Consider the following 23000-nt stretch of genomic DNA (forward strand, 5'->3'; position numbering starts at 1 on the left):
CTTTCTGAACATCAATTTTGCACTTAAACTTAAAGGAAAATGTTGAAAAGATGATGTGGTAACGTTTACAGGACATCTGAGCATAACTACTAAATTGCCATAAAATATCCCCCTTAAATGTGTTTCCTCTCAAATTTCGGGTGTTAGATAATTTTTCTGTGCTCTGTCAATTTTTGGGATCAGCAAGATTCAAACTCATTGTTGAAAGGAAGCATTGGTCACGTGACTTCTTAGTGCAAGTGGCATATTACAAAATTAATGGACCCCTTGATTCAGAAGAAAAACAAAGGAGAAAACAATCTATTCTCAAGCATGTTTATTTCAAGACAGTTTGATACATTTCTGATGCGCTGTCTTAGAATACAAAATACCTTACTGTTTTTTTAAAAAAAGGTTTTCCTTCAGTTGTAGCTTACTCGATGCCCTAGAAACATTTGGCACAAATCACTCCTACCACTACCCGACTGCGGCAGCAGGGGTGATTTGAAGCAAAAGCTGAAACTGAAATCTGTACATGAATAGATGGTGTTTACTAATATGATCAAAAGTATATCCAATATTTCTTAATGAAAACAACTCATAGAAACTGAAAGCATTGTGGGCGACGCTTTTGTGCTTTTGTCAGTCTGTCAAAGTCTTGTAAAAACAGCTGTTTAAATTTCTAGGAACTAAGGCAAGAGGCAGAAAATTTTAAAATTAATGTGCGTGAAGACACAGGAGTTACATATGTAAGGTAACCCAGAATTTCCCAGTCAGTAATTCATTGCATAGTAATAATGAAAAACACTACTTTTTGGGTGCATTATACAAAATTTAAGACAACGAATTTTTTCTATGTCATTATCCCTGAGCCCCATTAAGTTTTTTAGTCTTCTGGAAGTTCTTTTCTATTATGAATGTATATCATACTTGTTTTCAAAATCGACACATTGCTCTATTTTTATTGAAATAAATAGTGTACCTTTCAAACTGCAGAATGGTTTACTTGAATGGTTTACTGCCTTAAGTCGCTTACCGCAAGAGTAAAATCAGGTCAACTCCCACCTTGTTGACACCCTGTCTGTACACAACAGATAACGACTAGGTGCCTGGCAAAAGACATAAATGCTCTCAAGGATATGAATAATGAACAATATCTGCACTAATGTGAGTTAACTGCACTTCAACAAAGTCAAAAAGCTTTCTTTTAGATAACAACTTCAAGACAATAAATGACAGAAGTAAGTTATTACTACAACTCAGAATCTGTGAAAAAGTCACTGTCACTGCCTTCGCTGTTGCTATAGATTCCACCACATTCAAGGTCAAATGTCTCAGAAAAAACAAGTTCTTGATTGTCAGTGTCTGTCTCATCATTAATTTCAAAATCTTCAAAAGAATCTCTAACCATATGGAGGATGTCACAAGCATGCTCTTTTTTGAAAACAGGCAAATTCTCCATTATGTAATCCACATTAAAAATGTACTTACAATGAGACAGTACTGACTTAATCAGATTATCGCTAAATCCAGTTGTACACTCTGGAGACAGGTAATAGACTGAGCACTTAGAAGAGAGTTCCCTTTGCCTGTCCCTCAACAATTCTTCAAGCAGTAACCTTTGTTGAAGGGTAGTCTTTCTTTTCTTTAAAGACTCTTTGGAGGAACCCCTCACTTGATAACTGTGGTGAGTAAACGGTATGTCAATGTTGCACTTTGTGTCACTGCATAGACACTTCAAATGGCATGACAAGCAACAGCTATGATCTCCCACAGTGTTGTTAAGTTCTTCAAATTCTGACATTAAAAGGTTTCGCAAATAGGTGCTCTCCTTGGCATACCTTTTAACTGCCTTCTCGCATTTCCGCAAATGTTTCCCTTGGTAAAATAATGCTGAAACTACCTTCCTGCCATCACGGCCAGCACGACCAATTTCTTGGACAAAATCTTCAATATTACGAGGAGGCCCATAGTGAATAACATAAGCAATGTCCTTGAAGTTAATTCCCATACCAAGAGCATTTGTAGCAAACACCACTCTGCAGGTTCCAGAAGGTTTGTAGAGTGAGGTGCTAACTCTACCTTTATGTTTGTCAAGGGTGTTGTGGTGAAACATATCAATCAACATGTTGTCAGACCTGTGATCACTGCTGACATAAGCATTTTCTTTTAGCTCCATTTTAAAAAAACTAAATATTTGTCCACATTCCTTGGTAGTCTTACAATAAACCAAAGTTCTTGGGCAAGCCTGTTTTTCAACTATCAACTTTTCAACCAGCCAACCGAACGTCTCAGACAAGTTTTTGTTTACTCTAGCAACATACAAATAAATGTTCGACCTATTTGGGCTTGCAACAATCAGGTGCAGGTTGTCCTTCAAATTCAGACCATTAATTATTTGCTGCCTTGTCTCTCTGGTTGCTGTTGCTGTTAGTGCCATTACTGGAGTTTTGTCTGCAGCTAGTGAACGAAGCTCACCCAACCGTCCAAAACATGCACGAAAGGCTTGTTGCTTTTCTTTGCTATCATAGCCCCTGGTAAATTTTAAAAAGAGACTGTTCAGGATTAATGTTGTCGAGACCTGAAAACATGTTCTTTTTATGAGTGTTGAGTAGGGCTAATCAATGATAAAACAGGGAAACCCTCCACATACATGAATAAAAGAGACGAAACAGAGAAAAAGGGAGAAGTAAAAAAATAATGGTCTCCTATATTGATAAATTATAGAAATCCTCCTTTAAAGATCTTATTTACATACCAGGATTTGCACAATGCACAAGTCCCTTACTACAAAATCATTGTAGACAATCAATGAAAACAAGTCCAATTTAGACGTCAATTTAAGCAAATTTTCCCTGCAAAATACATGTTTTGTGTTTATATTAATTCCTAATCCATCCAACTTGTTTCAAAACATGTTGTAAACGTTTGAAATAGGAAATTAGTAAAGCTCAAATCGTATTGTTGCAAAAGTTGAATGTGATAATTAAAAGCTTAGTAAATTCAAACCACAACAACACTAGTCAACATACCATTTAGGAATAACATGGGCTTCATCGGTAACAATCCCAAACAGGTTGCTTTGATAGATGGGCGACTGAAGCATCTTCCTCCATTTTTCGTTCAGGATAAGCGCCTCAGGGTTTGCAAAGACGAACGCGTATTTCCCAGCGAGTGCGCCATCTTGGTCGGCATCATCTCCGGATAAACAAGTACACGAAATTCCCCGCTGTCGTAACTCCTTCATATGGCATTTGATAAGGGCATTCAACGGACAAACAACAATCACAATTGCACTTTTCGGATAGTTGCAGTATCCCATTTGGTTAAGACGCAGACACAGACCCGGAATAAGCTGAAACAACAACGATTTACCGGAACCGGTTGGCAAGACAGCCAGAACGTCCTTGCGTTGAATAAAATTCAATACCCCACTTGTTTGCTCATCACTTAACTTCTCTACACCGTCAAACCTTTCTAGCACATAGCTTATACTTTCCTTCAATGCCCTTTCCAAACTCTCACAAACCGCCATCACTACACTTCTCGCAGGAACGCTTACGTGATGTTAACAGCACAGTTGGAAATATTCTTTCACGTGCTGGTCTATTCTTGTCAACCAATTGTAGCGTCTGTTAGATTCAGAGTCCCTCAGGAGGTCGTTCGGAGCCAATCAGCCGTCTTGTCCAAAATCTGGACCAACTGATTTAACCGTGCTAACGATTGGTTCAGCGCTATCAAAGGGATGGCGCTCTGGTCCAGAGGCTTTTCGCGCGGGTCACTATAAAGACTTGACAGAAACCGGAAACCGCGCTAGAAAAGTCTCTGGCACCCAGGGTAGTCTTCTGCCCCTTTTCTTGATTTTCCACCATTGCCGTAAGGAAGTAAAGCCGAATACGCATGCACACAAGGGCAAATGACTGGGAACAAAATAGTGCTGGCTCGCAACAAATCAAGTGAAACGGGTATGTATGTGTTTACACGATGCTCACGACTATAAAAGATGGGGCCGGAACCAATTTTTATCCGTGCCGTTCCGGGACAAGACCATAGGCGCCTATGGTCCCGTCGTGAAACGGCACGGATAAAAGACGGCTCGGGTAAAAGTTGGGTATGCATAGTTTACACGAGAGAACTATCCGTGCCGTTCTACTTTTTGTTTTGAACTGTTCTATTTTTATTGCCATGTAAACAGGCCTGAAGACGCAATTTAGCAAAGTTGCTGAGAGGCATTCTCCTTGCCTTGAACTGTGCATGGCACATGCTTTTGAGTCATGCACAGAGGCTCATCCAAGTTGTTGTCCTGATGCTGTTGCCTTGATTAAAGTTGAAATGGCTGCCAAACAGACTTTGAGTAGGATCACTGACGCTGCTGCGAAGGATAAGCTGAGGGAGGAGCTGAAGGAGGTGATGAGCGACCATGCATTCTATGTCAGTCACCTGTTAAGGACAAAACACCAAGCAGATTACCATAACTTTCTCGTCAACAATCTTCAGCCAGGTGATGTCATTGTCATTGTTTACTACAAGATGAAACTTGAGCTGGGTGTTTGTCTTCACGAGTGTCAGAAGGATTGGTATGGCAAGAGAGGCATATCACTCCATGGCGTCCTTGTCATAGCCCAAGTGGATGAAAACGCAAAGGTCTGTGAGGTGTTAGATCTGTGGAGCGAGGACACCAAGCAAGATTAATTCTTCAGCCAGGGTGCGATGGATGTCGGGTTCCGATGGTTAGAGAAAACCTTCCCTGGATTCAAGGTATACTTGTTTTCAGGTAAGTGCATTACACTACACTGTACGTTCTACATTAGGGTTCAACATCTCCACTAGCCCACTAGCTTGAGGTTATTTACATTGGACCTGGGCTATTAAATTTCGAGTGTCAGGTAGCCCATGGGCTAGGAGAAAATTTGGAAAAGAACAATATAATTTACATACTATCCGCCTACACTTGAACACCCTTCTGGTTAACAGCTTGTTTCCACTGTACTATATTTTCCATGAATTCTATATTTACAAGTATACCATACTTTTTTCCATTCCTGTCTAAAAAATTTAAAATGTAAATTGTGTAGTTACAAAACGTTTTTCAATTTTATTCTTAGTTGTTTGTATGATTTGTTTTATATTTCTATAGACAATGGCGCTCATTACCACAATTCAGGCTTCCTGCTGTACCTTGCTGAGGTGAATGCAGCATTTAACGTCAACCTGGTCGATTATAACAATTTTGAAGCTGGCGAAGGAAAGTCCAAACTCAACACTCACTTTGCCCACATAAGCCACAAGATTGTGGGTTGGGTACGAATTGGCAACAACTTGGAGACGGGAAGTCAACTTGGGGAGTTGATTGGGTTATGCTAAATTGCCTTCTTGTATACTTAAGCCCTGGTCAAACGGTGACACTTGTTGATGATAGTTGCAACGTGGGCTCTTGTTTGGCCACCATCATGCGCAATCATCAACTATCATGAACTATCATCCACGTTGAGTGTGTTCAAATTTCTCATGATAGTCGATGATAGTTTTCCTTGTTTGACCATGCACGCGTGATTGTTGATGATAGTTTTGAGTTTGAAACAATCATCAACAATCATACACCATTTGACCAGGGCTTTACACTTTTTAAACCACAATATACAACCTTTACATAATTTTTAATTTTTTCATGTTATCAGGAATAAATTTGACATGGTGTTGAGTGAGGTTGCAAAATTCCTGTGGCATACACTAAAACAAGAACAACAATCCTCCAAAAAGTTCCTTGTATAACAAGTTCTTAAGGGAACAGGTTCTCCTTGTTTCACTATTTTACTTCTAATCATGCAAATAAAGTAAAATATTGATCACTAAACTAGTAAAGGTTATTGCTTTGTTGCTAAAATACCTTCTCCTAACGACATTGCAACAAAATAAATGAATGGAATCTAGAAAGGATAATTTGTAAGTTAAGTGCTAACCATTTGTTTTTTTTCGGTTTTGACACGCTATATCTTGATTTGTTTTTATAGTCAATGAAGAATGTCAAATGCAGAGAGCTTGTCATTGATAGACGCAAGGCTCCTGACAAAATAGGAATGCTGAAGGATATCTCTCTCTATGGAAGCTTCAAATTTCCCACAACTGGTCCCTACAGTGGCGGTCTTGTAGCCAGATCCATTGTTGGTACAGGGGAGGAGCTGAAGAAGGCTAAGACTCAAATGCAAGGCCTTGCCAACCGTACTCGCCCAATTGCTGGTGCTACTGGTGCGACTTCCACAGAAGAGGTTTGCTGTCAAGCAGACTCAGCAGTTCATGGTACTTCCGCAGAGCCATACAGTGTTCGTTTTGTACAACATGCTGCAGCTGAGCGAGTGCTTCCTGTGACAATGGTGCCAGTGGAGGAGGGGATTGTGACCAACTACTCAACAAACCCTGGTTATGCCCTGAAGGTTGGTGGAGCAAAGAGAGTGCTGTTTACTGTAGAGCAGAAAGAAGTAATGACTGAGTCCTATAACAGGCAAGCCAATTATGGGATTCGGGCAGACGCTAATGACTGTGCTGCTGAAATGAGAGCTAGAATCCATTAAAGAAAAGCCAAATCACAAGCTGGTGGGGCAGTTATCATCAGAAACCTATGAGAGGAAGTGAGCAATTAGTTGCAGATCTTCAGCAGAGACAGTCAACCCCTACAACTATCCGATCAACTGCCCGCACTGAGCCAACTGCCAATATGGTCACATCGGCCAACACTGCTCCAGCCGCGAATACAGTCTCACCAGCCAACACTGCGCCAACCGTCAACACTGTACCAACCGACAACCCTGTGCCAACGGCCAATATGGTCCCAAAAGCCAGCACTGTGCCAACTGTCAACACTCTTCCAACCGCCAATACGGTCCCAACAGCCAGCACTGCGCCAATCGTCAACACTCTGCCAACCACCAATACGGTCCCAACAGCCAGCACTGCACAAACTGCCAACAGTGAGCCAGCTACCTACAGTGTGACAACAGCTAACACTGACATGCTGGGAGGTAATGCAGTACCTGGAATAATGGAGTGGTATTTCTCTCATAGCATGGCCCAGTCAACAATAGACAACCGAAATGGAAGCAATGCATGTGTCTTTATTGCCTTACATTTTGGTTTGCTGTTTCAAAACTATGGGCTTGATAACACTTTGCTGGGACAGTCCATGAATATTCAGTGGCAAACTACCCTTGAAAAAGCCATCAGAGATGGAAACCAGATCCACGAAGAGCTGTTTGATCAGGACAGTATAATTGTAACTGTTGATGAAGCCATTGATTTAGCTGGAGACCAGTGCCAAGTTAGTCATATTTACCAGGAGTATGTGTTTGGTGCCAACCCCTTAAGTCAGTTGGAAACTGCTATCAGATCCTTGTCACTGGAAAAGTCTTCCTCTCACGTTTTGGTTGTGAATGAGATGGCAATGCTGATTATTGTGGACAGTGTTCGAACACTTATTTTTATTGACTGTCATGTGCATGGTTCTAAGGGAGCAGTAATCGCACATTTTATAGTGAACAGCCATTTCCAGGCCCATAGGTTCTCAGTGTGGCTCAACGAATTGTTGACGAAAACAAGAAGGCCAGGCTTGTCAGTTTGTTCCATTTCGTCGATTTTATATTCATAACAGTTCAGCCTACAGTGTACTATGTTAGAAAAATATATTTTCCTTTTGATTCTCTCAGATAATACAAGAATTCATGAAACACAGAAAGAAAAATGTTGTGTTGGCATCCACTATGATCCAACCATTTTTTTTTTCATAGTTGGACTTGGGCATGGAGTTACATCATTCTTTGCTCTGAGTTTCGAGGAATACATATTGTGAATTTTGTATTGTTCTCAGCCAAGTACAGGTGCATAATTGCAGTGAAGGCAATGCCTCTTTTAGAGAAGTTTTCAATTGAGTGTCAGACGTTTCATGTTTGCTTTGGTTTTGTATTACCGGTACTACTCTCTGAGTTTCGAGGAATACATATTGTGAACTTTGTATTGTTCTCAGCCAAGTAGCGAGTGCATAATTGCAGTGAAGGCAATGCCTCTTTCAGAGAAGTTTTCAATTGAGTGTCAGACGTTTCATGTTTCCTTTGGTTTTGTATTACCGGTACTACTCTCTGAGTTTCGAGGAATACATATTGTGAACTTTGTATTGTTCTCAGCCAAGTAGCGAGTGCATAATTGCACTTGCAAGTTGCTTTTATGTGAGACACTCTCAGGCCTAAAAGGCCCGAAATACTTTTGTTGTTACCTTTTTTTAGATAATTATAAGTACACGTGTAATAAAGTGGCTAAAGCCGTTAAACAGTGCTCAATACACTTTTTAAGTGTAGAGCTTTGAATAAGAAGATATAACGAAGAGACAAAATTCTCTGTTACTCCGAGTTTCGTGCTCACGCACTCATCAGACAGTATTAATTATAAGTACATATATAAAAATATATTTTTTCTGCTATAAAGAGGGCCTGTAACTTCATACTGTAGAAACACAAAACCAAGAACAGTAAGCGCTAGCGCTAGCATTGAATAGTTCACTTTGAAAAAGTGTGGCAGCCTGGGTCGAGAGTAAGTGCACACTTCACTGTGGGATTGTTTGTGGACACAACAATATGAAATGTGTGACCTTCACATCGCCAAACGATTTCAGTACGTCTTTCAGTACAAGTTATTATACAACCATTTCATCCAGCATTCAACAATGCATATAATTGGATTTTCCTTTTTATGGAGATATTTCCTTGCGGGCAGCAGGTTTGAATATACTGCGGGTTTTTCAACCAGAAACCTTGTCATTGAATCCTGGTGAGGATGGAGGATAGGAGCAGCGGAGTTTCATCTCTAAACAAAGTGTTTTCATCTTCTTTGGACGCTAAAAAGACTAGGAATACTCTTAATACTGAGTTGTGTTCATGCAAACTGTCAACGTTCTGTTCTTCTTCGTCTGCAAAGTTGTTTACAGACGAATATTGGCTAGTAAATCTTGCTGATTTGTATGGAGATGGAGGAGTTCCTGCCTCTTTTTGCTGGTTCTGCAGCTACAGAAGGAGCGAGAAAGTGCATGTTGCCTCCACCTTTGGGCTTGTACTTGGCATTCTGCGGCTCAAGTCATTAGAGGACTGCAATTCCTTGAAGTCGGATTATTTCAAAGCTCTGGTGTCCTCCATCAATTCGTTCCAGCTCAACCTTGGCGATCGGCCGAGAAGTGCAGATGAAGTGCGGCTAAAATCGCATATAGCTGCTATAGAAGCCCAGCTTTCTTCAGTAGCTAACGAAATTTTGACCTTGAGGGGCCTACTGAGAAGCCAGCAGTCCTCAGTGCACAATTCTCTGCCAGCTACTCCACCAATTTCATGCGATCTCTTGCCATCGAGGCAAAGGAAAAAAGTTGGAGACACCGCAACAACTTCAATGGCCCAAGTCGAAAATCTTTGCCAAAGGAACAGAGAAATGCCGGAAACGGTAGTAAAGGCATGGCGAAAGCACCCGAGGGGCGGTCACCAAAACCTTGGATTCCATTGTGGAAGAAACGGGCGCCCGCACAGCATTCTCAAAGGTTGTCTCTGAGGAATCTTGGCAGAAGAGATTGGAGGAAATGAGAGTACCAGACTGGAAGTACTTGCTGTTCAAGTTAAAGTCAAGAGTTTCTGACTGTGGTTGGCAGGATTTGACAAATCTGGCAAAGCTGGGAAGGACTGGGTTAAGTGACCATTGATTAAAAATTAGTACTTATAATTTGTTTGCAAGTGAAATCATTTTCTTCCACTGTACGTGAGATGTCCTTAAGACCCTAAAAATATTATCGCCATTATTTATTATTTTTATTGTAATCACTGGTATTATTATTGTCATTAATTTTAGCATTTTCACTGAGGAGACCTAATTAATATAAGCTTCACAGGTTCCTTTAGGTCTCCTCGCCATTGTTACATCTATCTTTTTCTATTTTTTTTTTTGTTTACATTGTATTTGTGGTGTGGCAAAATAAACTTACTTACTTACTTAAAGCCCTTCAAGGGGAGTGTCAATTTAAGTATTGTATTGTATTATTATCCCAGATGTTTGATAAAAAAAAATGAAAGCAAATAATGGTGAAGGTGCTTTTACACCAGTTAACTTTCCTGTTTCAATTGGGTTTTTTTTGGTAACACTGTAATAGATGACATTGTTGAAATGTCACTGCCTACTGAAAAGGTCGTAGTACACTATGAAGACCCAGAAGCAGCCAAAATCTGTATACTGAATAAAATCTCTTTCCTGTTTGTTGGAGGGCCATGTGGATGCAGTAACTCCAAGCACGCAAATGTCACATGTCTACCAGGATGGAATTGATCAAATAACACTTTAGTCTGTTCCTAATTATGTATCCTTTTGATTAAGATGTTTAATGATCGGATTTACTTTTATGTTTATTTTTAGGCGACTTTCAAGTAACGTCTTATGTGGATGCCGTGAAAACCAACGTGAGAGCGGCCAAACTGACTTTGTTGCTGTTCGCCTAAAATAAAAATCTAATGGAACTCGAAGTATTTTTTCTAGAAATACTTCATCTAGACCTATGTCCTGGCAAAGTTTGGAAATTTTCGATTTTTTCATTTTGCACACCTCCACGCAAAATTTCTGGATTGCTGCTCTTAAGTGCCAGTGCTAAACATGCAATTAGTTACGCATCTGTGAGTTTCTGGAGATTTTTTAAACTAAACTTGAAAGTGTGATGCTACATCAATCTTATTTATTGATATAAAACAGTGTTTGTCAACTGTTCAGGCTCACTTTTAAATAAGTATTGTCCCAGCTTTTTGTTTCACACTCCGCAAGTCATGCTCATGCAACCCCTATATGTGTAGTTAAGTTAAGAATTTAAGTCAGTCACTGTCAAGAAGTGTCCTAACTTTACATTAGTTCCATCTTCTTCATGCTAAATGGATTTCTGTTGCTTATATTGGAGGATGCAATACACTGTACATCAGGAAATGATTAACGTAACCCAGTGAGCTTAAAAGTTTCTTCAGTTAGTCTCTTTAAAACAAATTTTTCTCATGTTTGTCTCAAATGTTAAGCTGTTGGCAAGGAGAGATGGATCCGAACCCTATACGAGACAGGCAAGAGTGCACAAGTGTGTAGAGAGATGCACCGCTACAACCTGAAAATCCTAGGCCTGTGTGAGACACGGTGGAATGGAAGTGGAAGAACACGACTTACGAGTGGAGACACCATCATCTACTCGGGGCAAGAAGAAGGACAACCACACATGTACGGAATAGCGCTGCTGATGACACCTGAGGCAACGCAAGCACTTCTGTCCTGGGAACCTGTGTCACCAAGGATCCTCACAGCAAGATTCAACTCAAAAGGCAGAAAAGTCACCATCTTCCAGTGTTATGCCCCCACCAACACGGCAGACATGGAGGAGAAAGAAGAGTTTTACGACCAGATCCAAGCAGTCATAGACAGAGCACCAAAAAGAGACATGAAGATCCTGATGGGAGACCTGAACTCCAAAGTAGGCACGGACAACACAGACAGAGAGCTGACTATGGGAAGACACGGCACAGGAGAGCAAAACGAGAACGGAGAGATATTCACCGAGTTCTGCACCTTCAACGACCTGGTCATTGGAGGAACTCTATTTCCACACAAGACCATCCACAAGACCACGTGGATTTCCCCAGATGGCAGAACAGAGAACCAGATTGACCACATCACCATCGGGCGAAAGTGGAGACGGAGTCTACACGACGTGAGAGTGAAGCGCGGCGCAGATGCAGCATCAGACCATCACCTGGTTGTAGCAGTTGTGAGAGTAAAGCTGAAAGCCTACAGAGATCAGGCAGGAAGACCGGCCTTCAAGTTCAACGTCCGCACTCTGAAGGAAAAGGCAAAGACAGAGGAGTTCAAGATAGAACTGAGAAACAAGTTCAGTGTACTTACAAACCTACAAGAAGAGACAATAGAAGAGCAATGGAGCAGCCTCCGAGAGACCTGGAAGGCAACATGCACGACAGTCCTGGGGAAGAAAACAAGGCAACACAAGGAGTGGCTGACAACAGACACCTGGGCCATCATCACAGAGAGGAAGAAACTGAAAGACCTGATCAACCAGACGCAGGACCAAGCAGAGAAACAAGAACTGCAGAGGCGATACTGGGAGACAAACAAGGAGGTGAAGCGCAGCGCAAGGAGCGACAAGAGAAAGTTCATAGAGGAGCTCACTGAAGAGGCAGAGACTGCAGCATATCAGCGCAACATGAAGCGACTGTACGAGATCACCAGGACACTCTCTGGAAAGAACAGCAACCCAAGTCGTCCTGTGAAAGACAAGAACGGGAATGCCATCGCGACAGAGGAAGAGCAGAGAGCAAGGTGGGCCGAGCATTTCAAGGAGACACTCAACAGACCAGCACCACCCACCCCACCAGACATCCCACCAGCAACTGAGCTCCTAGACATCAACACCAACCCTCCCAGCAAGACAGAGATCACCAAGGCCATCAAGTCCCTCAAGTCAGGCAAGGCAGCAGGACCGGACGGAATACCACCTGAAGCCCTCAAGGCTGACGTCCAGACCTCAACCGACATGCTGCAACCCCTACTCACCAAGATCTGGGAAGAGGAACAAGTTCCAGAGGACTGGAAACGAGGACACCTAGTGAAGCTACCAAAGAAAGGGGACCTCTCACAATGCAACAACTGGAGGGGAATTATGCTGCTTTCTATACCGGGCAAAGTACTGAGCAGAATCATCCTAGAGAGACTGAAAACCGCCTTAGACAAGAAACTCCGGGACGAACAGGCAGGATTTCGACAAAACCGCTCATGCACGGACCACATCGCAACCTTACGGATCATCATCGAACAGTCCCTGGAGTGGCAGACCCCCCTGTACACAGTTTTCGTGGACTTCCAGAAGGCGTTTGACAGTGTTAATCGAGACGTCATCTGGAAACTGATGTACCATTATGGATTTCCACCAAAGTTTGTCACCATCATACAGCAGATGTACGAAGACGCCACCTGTCAAGTGATCCACGACGGGAAACTGACGGAACCATTCACCGTGCATACCGGCGTACGTCAGGGTTGTCTACTCTCACCGACGATTTTCCTGATGGTGGTTGACTGGGTTATGCGACAGTCTACAGCAGGCCGGAGGACAGGTATCCAGTGGACTTTTACTAGACAGCTGGAGGACTTGGACTTCGCAGACGACATCAGCCTTCTCTCCCATAGGCATCAAGACGCACAAGAGAAGCTCTGTCGTGTGGCAGAAGAAGCAGTAAAGACTGGACTCCAAATCAACATTGGAAAGACTGAGGCCATGAGAGTGAACAACAAGCAGCAAGATCCACTACAGCTAAACCAAGAGAACATCAAAGAAGTTGACAAGTTTGTTTACCTGGGCAGCGTCGTGAGTAAAGACGGGGGGACAGACGAAGACATCAAGTGCCGAATCAACAAAGCCAGACACGCCTTCAACACCTTGAGACCAATCTGGAGATCAACAGCCCTCTCACTCCGCAACAAGATCCGCATTTTCAACACCAACGTGAAGTCAGTCCTGCTTTATGGCTCAGAAACGTGGAGAGTGACCAAGACCAGCACCCACAAACTTCAGACTTTTACCAACAGATGCCTCAGAAACATCCTCAACATCAGATGGCCAGAGACTATCTCCAACGAACAGCTGTGGGCAACAACAAATCAGACCCCAATGGAGACTGAAATCAAGAAGAGAAAATGGAGCTGGATTGGCCATACTTTGCGGAAGCCTGAAACCAACATCACCAGACAGGCTTTAGACTGGAATCCACAGGGGAAGCGCAAAGTTGGTCGCCCGAAGCAGACCTGGCGGAGAAGCATTGAAGCCGAGACGAAGTCTACCGGAATGTCGTGGGCCGAACTGAAGAGGACGAGCCAAAACCGAGTGCGTTGGAGGAGTGTCGTTGCGGCCCTATGTTCCTCGAGGAATCCAGAGGCATAAGCAAGGAGATGGAAGACCGCAGACATTTCTGGAACCAAAAGCAAGGGGAAATTGAAAATCAGTTCAAAGTTCTTTACAAGTCCATTCAGTCAATTAAGGCCAGAAAAGGAAGAAAGAAACAGCAGAAAGAGGAAAACAAGGAGCTGAGTTGCTATGCGGGTACATTAACCTAGTAATTCTTAATAATGGTGAGTTTCATTTTGCGGATAAGCCTTAGTAACCGACATCATCCTTGGTAACTAGAAGCTGGTTCTAACTCAGAGAAAAATTGATTTCTCCTTTGTTGATTGATTTATTCATTACTCAAAACTGCACGAGTTTTGAAACATTTGCCAGCAAATTGAATTTAGATTATTTAGATGGTTAATTTATTAATAATGATAAGAACGAGTAGTAGCCTCCCCATTTTTAAAAAGCAACCTAAAACATTTTTATTTAGGAAACCTTTTAGTTTGTTTCAATAGTTTTAATGTTTAGTGCCTTCCAATATTTTAAATTAGTATAGAATTTAACTTATATAAAGTGCTTCTGAATATTGTTTATAGTTTTAGCACTATACAAATTCCTATTATTGTTATTATTATTATTATTATTATTATTATTATTATTATTATTATTATTATTATTATTATTATTATTATTATTTTTGGAACCAATGGTGGGATGGGAGCCGACTGCAATTGCTTTCTCAAACACCTAGCTGAGAGGCTCTCAGAAAAGAATGAGGAACCACATTACTATCACTTGGATTAGGACATTGCTTTCTTTTGAGATTTTAAGGTTGGTACACACATGCGTAAGAGGCTCCAGGACACCTTTCCACAAAATTCTGGCCAAACGTGTGTGTCACAAGACTTGTCATCCTTCTACGCTCAATTCATTTTTTGACTGTATTCTGGAATACATTTTCGAACCATCACCATCATCATCATTTACTCAACACTTCAACAATTCACCACTCTTGGCCTTCGCCAGAATTTCAATTTCAAGAGTACACGCGTTCGAATTCCAGCACAAGACCAATAAAGTTTACCGATTAGTTGTATTGCCGTCTCAGTGTCAATTACAATGTTCGAAAATGTTAGATTGGATTCTCATCCCATCGAGAGCCTGTTCATTGCTTTGATCGTGGTCAACCATGGATGAAGGAATCGACACAACAGAGGATACCGCTACTCGTCGTCAAGTTCAACCAAATGTTACGCTCGATCAAAAAGGAGTACAGAGCAAGAACTTACTACGACTTTGCAGAGGCAGGCGAGCTACGAAAGGTAGCATTACCAAGAAAATAGGCACTCGAAGGAGTGCATGTGGTTTCAGCTACCATATTGAAAAGTTATTGCTTGTATTTGAGTAACCCCGAAAAAAGTCATTGTAAGAAAATGAAAGGGAATCTCTTCAAAGATCAATAAATTATATGTGGCTGTTACATTTACTGTAGGTTTTTTTGTCTGCTTTTATGTGATGTGCGTTTATGAATGTTATATGTTAATGGGGTTGCAAATTTGTAGACGACTTAACTTGCCTGCCTTGTTCTCCTTCTCTCTTGTACCGGCCTTCAGCCCTTCGGCCGGTAACAATAAACTCGCCAAAGAAAGGTTTCTATGGTTCGGAATGGCAAAAAAACACTATGCGTGACTCATTCAACATTTCCTTGAAACTTTATTTCAACATAATGGTAAAAGGCGACTTTAACATCTCCATTAAAATTTCAACCGATCGTGTCGTGTGAATATATATTAAGTCCCAAGTTCCAAACAGCATTTACACCACACAAACAGACTGCCTGCACAAGTTTCTCGACCATGGCAGCCAAACAAACACTTTGATTCAGCGATCACTATTTTCAGTTGTTTGAAAACTCTGAGAAACTGTCCAAAATCCAACAGAAACTTTTAGAAGCTAAGTAACCGATATATTGCTCGAGAGTTCTGATTCTGTCTTTCCGCAATGCAAAACAACACAAAATCATTGTAAATGAAAGGCAGTCTATGACTGCATGTGGCTACTGCTTTATTTTTGTAGAATATTGCAGTAGAAAAGCAACGTTGTATAAAATTCAGAGGGGTTAATGAACTGCTCTAATCAATGGCAAAATTGTGCAGCGTAATTTGATCGTGTTGTCATACGGGCGAATTTGGTATGCGCTGGAGGATTTCGGTTTGTTTACACTTTTATACACAGGGTCAGTAATAGATATGGTTTGGCTCTCCTATGGTTTAATTAAGATCGCATGGTGAGGAAATTCCGTGAACCAAGACACACAGATAAACAGACAATTAGCTTTCTTAATTGAAAAATTTATTCAGGCAGACCTGTGTCCACGCCTGAAAAGCAAATTCGTTCAATTTTCGCCTCGAGTAAAGTTACATAGGCGACCAATCCAAGCAAATTGCGAGTCACTAGACTATTAAACTGAGTACGTTTTACGAAAATTTCGCCAAAGCTATTTGAAATATAACAAATCGATCAATTTGACATAAAGCACGGTAAAACTCACATTCAAACCTGTAGTATTTAGTCTACAGCTCATGTGATGATTGGCAGATCTTGTTTGTGATCGCACATGTTTCGCCTTGACACAATCTCAAACAGGAATTTCTTCGCTATGAACTCACTGGTTTCCTCTTTTTAAGCAGCCGAGTGTTCCTTAGAAGTTGTTCTTTTGATTTACTGTATTGAAAACTTGTGTTTTCCTTCCAAGAACCACAAACTGCCACCTTGAAAATCCACGGATGAGAGATGCGGCAGCCATTTTGAATTGAATACAAGTATCTTCCGTACGAACAAATCCGACTGAGATCTCATCAATCTGTCAGGTGAACCTTCGGCATTCCGAACCTTTACAGAAAATGGACTTACTTACTTACTTTCTTACTTACTTACACTACACGATGACAATGTAGGTTCCAGCTTTGTAAAAGCTGAAACCACAAAAATTGATGAAATTAATTTGCGGATGTCCCAAGTGCCATCAGTTGAGGCAATGTCTTCCAAAGCGCATGAATTCCGAAGGATTGTCGAAAGCTTTAGAACTGCGTACCACGCTCTTCTAAGCAACGAAGATGACCTTGAGGATTCACAAGATTATTATGAGACAGAATGTAGACGGATCGACACCTTTTAAGTAATGTTGGATGAATGGTTGGCAAATGCAGTCCGAACAAGCCATGAAAGCGCAGATAATGATATTCATCCGGAAGATTCAGTGAGCAACGTGGGGTCTCATTCTCGCCCGCGTACCTAAAGTGTACCTAAGGTTTTTGGTGCCTCAACAACTCAATATAATTTTCTTGTTGTCAATGCTCTTCGTCAGATCAATTTTCACAAGACTTCTCATCCTTCTACACTCGATTCATTTTTTGGCTGTGTTCTGGAAAACATTTTTGAACCATCACCATCATCAACTCAACTCTTTAACAATTCACCGTTCTTGGCCTTTGCCAGAATTTCAATTTCAAGAGTAGATGCGTTCGAATTCCAGCGCAAGACCAATAAAGTTTACGGATTAGTTGTATTGCCGTCTCAGTGTCAATTACAGATATCTGTTATCGTTGAAGCAAGTCAGTGGGATTGAATAATGTTCGCCAAAAAACGCCACGGCTGTGGCGTGACGTAATGTGACAGTACACATAAATATAACTACTTAAAAGAATATCACTACATAATATAGGGAAGGATGTTTTGCAATGAGGATATTCACAATCAAATTAAGACTATGGAATATGCGATATGTCTATTTTGTAATAATTTATCGATGGAACATACAACCAAAATCGAGCCATATTGTTAGGATGTGAAAATCCAAAATGACAACGGTATGATAAACAATACTGGGGCAACATTTAAACATTAATCAGTAATAAGATTCAATCAATTATTGACAGGTGAGAATCTTATTGTATTTAGACAGATTTTTATCGACAATGGGGCTGTTATACATACGTAGTTGTCCACATTGTTCATACTTGTGTACAGATTGGTTGGTTGAAAATCACCCGATCTCATCATATCTTTAATCAAATTGAGAAGATGTTGGTAGCTCTGATAGGCATAAATGCAATTCTGTATCTTAAGATCGATGTTTTTATCCTTCATCCATCCCTGAATAAGCAGAGATACGGTTGATACAGCTACTAGTGTCACACCGGATGTTGCTATCGTAGAAGTAATTCCACCAGTTGCAAATACAATAGAGAGTGAGTTGCTTTGTCAGCCCACATTTCCTATGATATGAATGGTAATAGGATTTCACTTCTTCTACTTGTTCGTCTTTCAGTTTTTCAGATATATGATTCCAGTCAAATATGTTCCTCATACTATATGGTTCAATTAAATAATTATCTTATTCACAATACAATAAATTATTCCAGCTAATTGACCACAAAGAGGACTCTCTTTCATAAATTCATATGACTTGTCAGATACATAGAAGTATCCTCTATCTAATTCATGGTTGTTATAGAATCTTCCAAATGCGTTGTGTAATATGCTATGTGAATATAAAACATTTATCCAACCGAACACTCTCTCAAAAGCTCATGTTATACAACCGTTACCTGGACCCAATAAACCATTCAATTTAAGAACGTCAACTATCGTCGTAATAGTGTTAAAATGTTTGTTATACAAAAATTGGTAGACTAAAGCTGATTTTAGAATGACCTCATTAACATCCTGGTGGGTTTTTTTCGTCTCCTTCAAAAAATATTCAACATATCTTATAATATCTTTCATCGTGTATATAAATTATATTATTCGCTATTATCTACACCTTGTATTTTTGGTATTATCAGATATTCAATCATACATGACATGTTCCAATTGTTTGGATGACTATCGAAATATGTATAATATGCAGACCTATCGGAATTGTAAAAGAATTCCAAATTTGTAAATGCAATCACTTTTTGAATGATGATTCCTGTCCTTTCGCTTAATAAACACGTTCAATATTATCACATTTTTTAAATCATCTACACCATCTATGTCGTCTATATCAAGTAATTTAATTGATTTGTAATTAGTTTTTGGTATATTCATTATGTGTCTACCGATTCTGCTTCTGATTTCTTGGTTTATGAATTGTATGATCAAAGCACTTGTTTGAGTTTTAAGTTGATCAATGGCTTCAGTAACAGCTTGATTTACTTGAGTCATTATCTGGGTTTTCATACTATCAAGTTGACCCTTTGACACAGCATGATCAGCGTCAACTCCATCTTTTATCACCAGGTGTCTGTGTTCAGTATCCAGGTGTCCGTCATCGTTAACATATATTGGTTCCCTTGAAATGTGTGGGGCTGTATAATATTCATAAGTTACGGTATATTCTATTTTACCACCCTTTTTCATCCAAAATATGCTTTCCATTATCATCTTCAACATATGGCTTATATTATTAATTTAGATTAAAAAAGACTTATAACGAATGACGAAACGATATGAATTACCATTTCGAAGCTTCATTTCCCTAATCGATTGGAAATTAGAGGTTATATCAATAACTGCTGAATCATGACTGTAACTGAACTGATAATTATATTTTCGTGGAAACCGATCTCCTGGTTTGCTACCATCTATGGTGAAAGTATCATTTCGATAACGATCGTTGGCATTGTGTATTATTTTGACACTTTTAATTTTTATGGTATTAATAAAGTAAAATTCAATATTTTCAATGGTGAATATCCCACTAGAATTTATAACACCAAAAAAATTGTGAATACGTATTATGAGCATCTATATCCCGGAGATACTGTGTCACTATTGTTTCGTGGGATCCCTAAATTACAAATGGTTTTATTTTGCATATTAATAAAGGCATTGAAATTCAAATGATTATTATTATATTCGAAGACATTGTCAACAGCATTGAGATTTCTAATTCTTTTATTATCCATGTCAAGATCGGTTTTCATTTGCATATCTCCATTTTTATACTCAAACATTTGGTCATTGATATTATCATAAACCCCAGAATCAACACTGCCAGACCAATCCTTTACACCATAAACAATTAGATAACCTTGCACTGGTGTTGCTGTTACTGTGCCGTGTATGGTGAAATAAATATAATCTTGTGTGTCTTTACTGCTATTAATTTGCACCAATACTTTGGAATAATCCGAAAAATCTTGTTGCACCTGCGAGTGTATATAAGCTGTAGTAGCCTGACATGTTAATAGATGTTCGTCCTTTCTGGTGGGTAAAATTCAAATATCAATGTAAATGTTTCAATATCTTGAGGATCAAGATTGAACCCTATTCTAGATCGGTAATTATTAGTGCCAGCATCCCTTGTTAGCACTATATCATAAACCTTTTTATTTCGATGGGGGGATTCATTGAAATCAACTATACCATTCACTGTAATGTTAGATTCAGAACTACTCTGATCTTGATCTAAAAGGTATTTGAATGCATTTGTTTTATGAGATATTAAATGTGATTCAGCAGGTTTTTAATTAAAATCGTTTGTGATTAGTGTAACCAGATTACTATTACTGTCATTTCACTCTTTATTAAAGAACCCAATGTTAACAGCACGATCGTTTTCATGTGATAATGGAGTTCCAACAATTTTTATTTTGTGACTACCAATAATGGCCCGCACTATCATAACACTGGACTGCTTCTGTACCTGGCTGAAGTAAATCAGTCCTTCAACTTGTCACTTGTTGAATACGATAACTTTGAGGCAGGCGAGGGCAAAACAGTGCTAGACACACATTTTGCACACATCAGCCACAAAATTGTCCAATGGGTCAGTGTCGGGAACAACTTACAAAGTGGTGAACAGCTTGGAGAGCTGAAAGGGGTAAGAGCATCTATAATTGGCTACTATAACATACTACATGTATATGAAATGTTCTGGAGTTTTTTTGATAGAGATAACCTCAAATCATCCTTTTAAAAATGATTTTAATGGATTTTATTTAGGCATCTTCAAGAAACATATATGTACAGTATTCTTTACTACATTCATTTTAAAACACCTGGGTAGGCATACAAGAAATTAATTAGTTTAAATTTATTTTTTTTATTTAGTTGTGCAACAATTGGAAGATGTCTTCAGCTGTTTCTGCTCTTAAAGAGCCCATAACCTATGTTCTTTTCTGAATCTACATTTGATAGCAGACAAAGACTATTGATGAACCAAAATGGCAGCAAAATTAAAAGATTTTGAAAATAGTTTTTTGCATTTGTTCAAATTGAAAACTGCCCGCATTTTCAAGTGTGAGAAAAAATTAAGTTATTGGCACTTTAATCTAGTTCAGTATAAATCCTTTGATAGCAGCTGTGTTCCATCAGTGTCCAGTTGTCAGAGCCAACGTTTTTTGGCATATTTGCAGAGTACAAAGAACACCTCCTGCTTCAAGTTGTTAATTGACCAAAAGAAAGCACCCAAAAACTCTGAAAGACATATCATTGTTTGGCAGTTTTTCCTGTCCTGTTGATGGTGAATTTTCTGGTGGCATTGTTTGTCGCTCATTAGTCGGAGTTGGAAAGACCCTGAGTAAAACCAAATAACAGCTTCAGTCCTTGTCAGGGAGAGCGTGCCAGTAGCAGGTGCCACTGGAGCACAGTCAAAGATGTATCACACAAAGCCACAACTGCAGGAAACCAAAGTGATGGTGAAACTAGAGAACCATACAGTGTGCACTTCATACAGCATGCACCAGTGCCCTTGCAGCCAGTTAATAAGAGTCCAGTTGCAGAGTATCCCCATACAGAACGACAGCCAAAAGAGGGCTTTGCTATAAAAAAGGGTGGAGCAAAGCCACTGCTATTTACCATGGCTCAGAAAAAAAAATGATCAAGTTTTATGACCGCCAAGCAACAAGTGGTATTCGTGCTAAACCAGAGGATGTCAGGGAAGTAATGAAACAGCATGGCATTCAACCCCTGAAGGAGAACCATATAAAGAACTGATGGAGTAAGTATCACCAGAAAAGAAAGGCTGCACTTAACTCTCTCGCTGGACAGGCCAATAGTCTTGCAGCTGGGATACCACATATAGTAGCAGCTCATCAGATGAGACACAGTTACTTTCACTGGAGACATCAGAGAAGTCGGATGAGAAGGGATACAGTGCTCCGTTGCCTGAAATCAAGAGAGACTGATGCTGATGCTGTACAAGAATTTCGAAGCAAGAGTAGAAAAACGTCCTCTATTACGGAGAAACAAGTGTGCACCAAAAAATGTAAGTTAAACAGTAAGAAGAGAGCAAGAAAGACAAAAGAGAAAAGCAAGGCAAGAAACAAGGGGAAGACTTTCCGTTCCACTTTACCGTCAAGTGTTGATCTCGACGACAACTCATCAGATGAGACACAGTTACCTTCACTGGAGACATCAGAGAAGTCAGATGAAAAGGGATACAGTGCTCCGTTGCCTGAAATCAAGAGAGACACTACTTCTGTAATAAACGTGGACAATATTCCTACAGAAGAAATACCACAGGGCATTGAAATCTTTTCCAAAGTACTGCGTCGCGATGATAACTTCAGGTATCCTCGCCGAATGCTGGCTGAGGCAACCTTCCCTGATGTAGACGGCACGCTAACATCATTTACTCTGTCTGCCAATCAAAGTAAGCTGACAGATTCCATAACAGTAAAGACACTGCCGCCTCACTCTGTGCTTGAAGACATCGACAGAGAATTAAGAACGTCAGAGGAATAGCTAGGTCAAGGGTCTGTTAGAATTCCATCGTATGGTGTTTTCGACATCAATGGGATCAGAAATTTGCAAAGATTTCACCGCCTGAAGCGTCTTCGTGCAGAGGGCTCATTTGAAAAGCAATGGATAAGTAAATCGTTTGAAAATGCACTGTTTGAACCGGAAGTGGCACATGCACTCTTCGACAGATGGAATCTGCAAGGTACCTGGCTAGCATCTTATGGAAGTTACAAGATTACATCACAGGAGCTGTCACTTTTGTGTGGGCAGAGGTACCTGTCAGACGAAGTGCTAAATTTGTTGGCTTTAAAGTACTGTGACAGAGCGAACGAGGAACAACAGTCCAGTCACA

At 40.2% G+C, this 23000-nt stretch overlaps 2 protein-coding genes and 2 pseudogenes across 3 annotated transcripts; 3 read left to right on the top strand and 1 right to left on the bottom strand.

Moving 5' to 3' along the window:
• Nucleotides 1–299: 299 nt before the first annotated feature.
• On the bottom strand, nt 300–3819 carry LOC146474879 (uncharacterized). Its single transcript, XM_085116654.1, has 2 exons — nt 3012–3819; nt 300–2513 (listed from the first exon to the last, which is right to left on the bottom strand). Exons 1-2 carry the CDS (start codon nt 3512–3514, stop codon nt 1232–1234), a joined length of 1785 nt encoding a protein of 594 aa, XP_084972780.1. The 5' UTR covers nt 3515–3819; the 3' UTR covers nt 300–1231.
• A 6-nt stretch (nt 3820–3825) lies between these two features.
• Nucleotides 3826–7893, top strand: LOC146474880 (uncharacterized; annotated as a pseudogene). Its single transcript, XR_014866095.1, has 4 exons — nt 3826–4753; nt 5117–5333; nt 5472; nt 5991–7893. The product of XR_014866095.1 is annotated as an uncharacterized LOC146474880 (transcript).
• A 3180-nt stretch (nt 7894–11073) lies between these two features.
• On the top strand, nt 11074–13972 carry LOC146474881 (uncharacterized). Its single transcript, XM_085116652.1, has one exon. The coding sequence runs from the start codon at nt 11114–11116 to the stop codon at nt 13964–13966; it is 2853 nt and encodes a 950-aa protein (XP_084972778.1). The 5' UTR covers nt 11074–11113; the 3' UTR covers nt 13967–13972.
• Nucleotides 13973–22003: 8031 nt separating this feature from the next.
• Nucleotides 22004–23000, top strand: part of LOC146474882 (uncharacterized) — a 1793-nt pseudogene continuing 796 nt past the window's right edge.

This window comes from Pavona decussata, unplaced genomic scaffold, assembly GCF_977016875.1.
Source record: "Pavona decussata unplaced genomic scaffold, jaPavDecu1.1 SCAFFOLD_87, whole genome shotgun sequence".
NCBI lineage: Eukaryota > Metazoa > Cnidaria > Anthozoa > Scleractinia > Agariciidae > Pavona > Pavona decussata.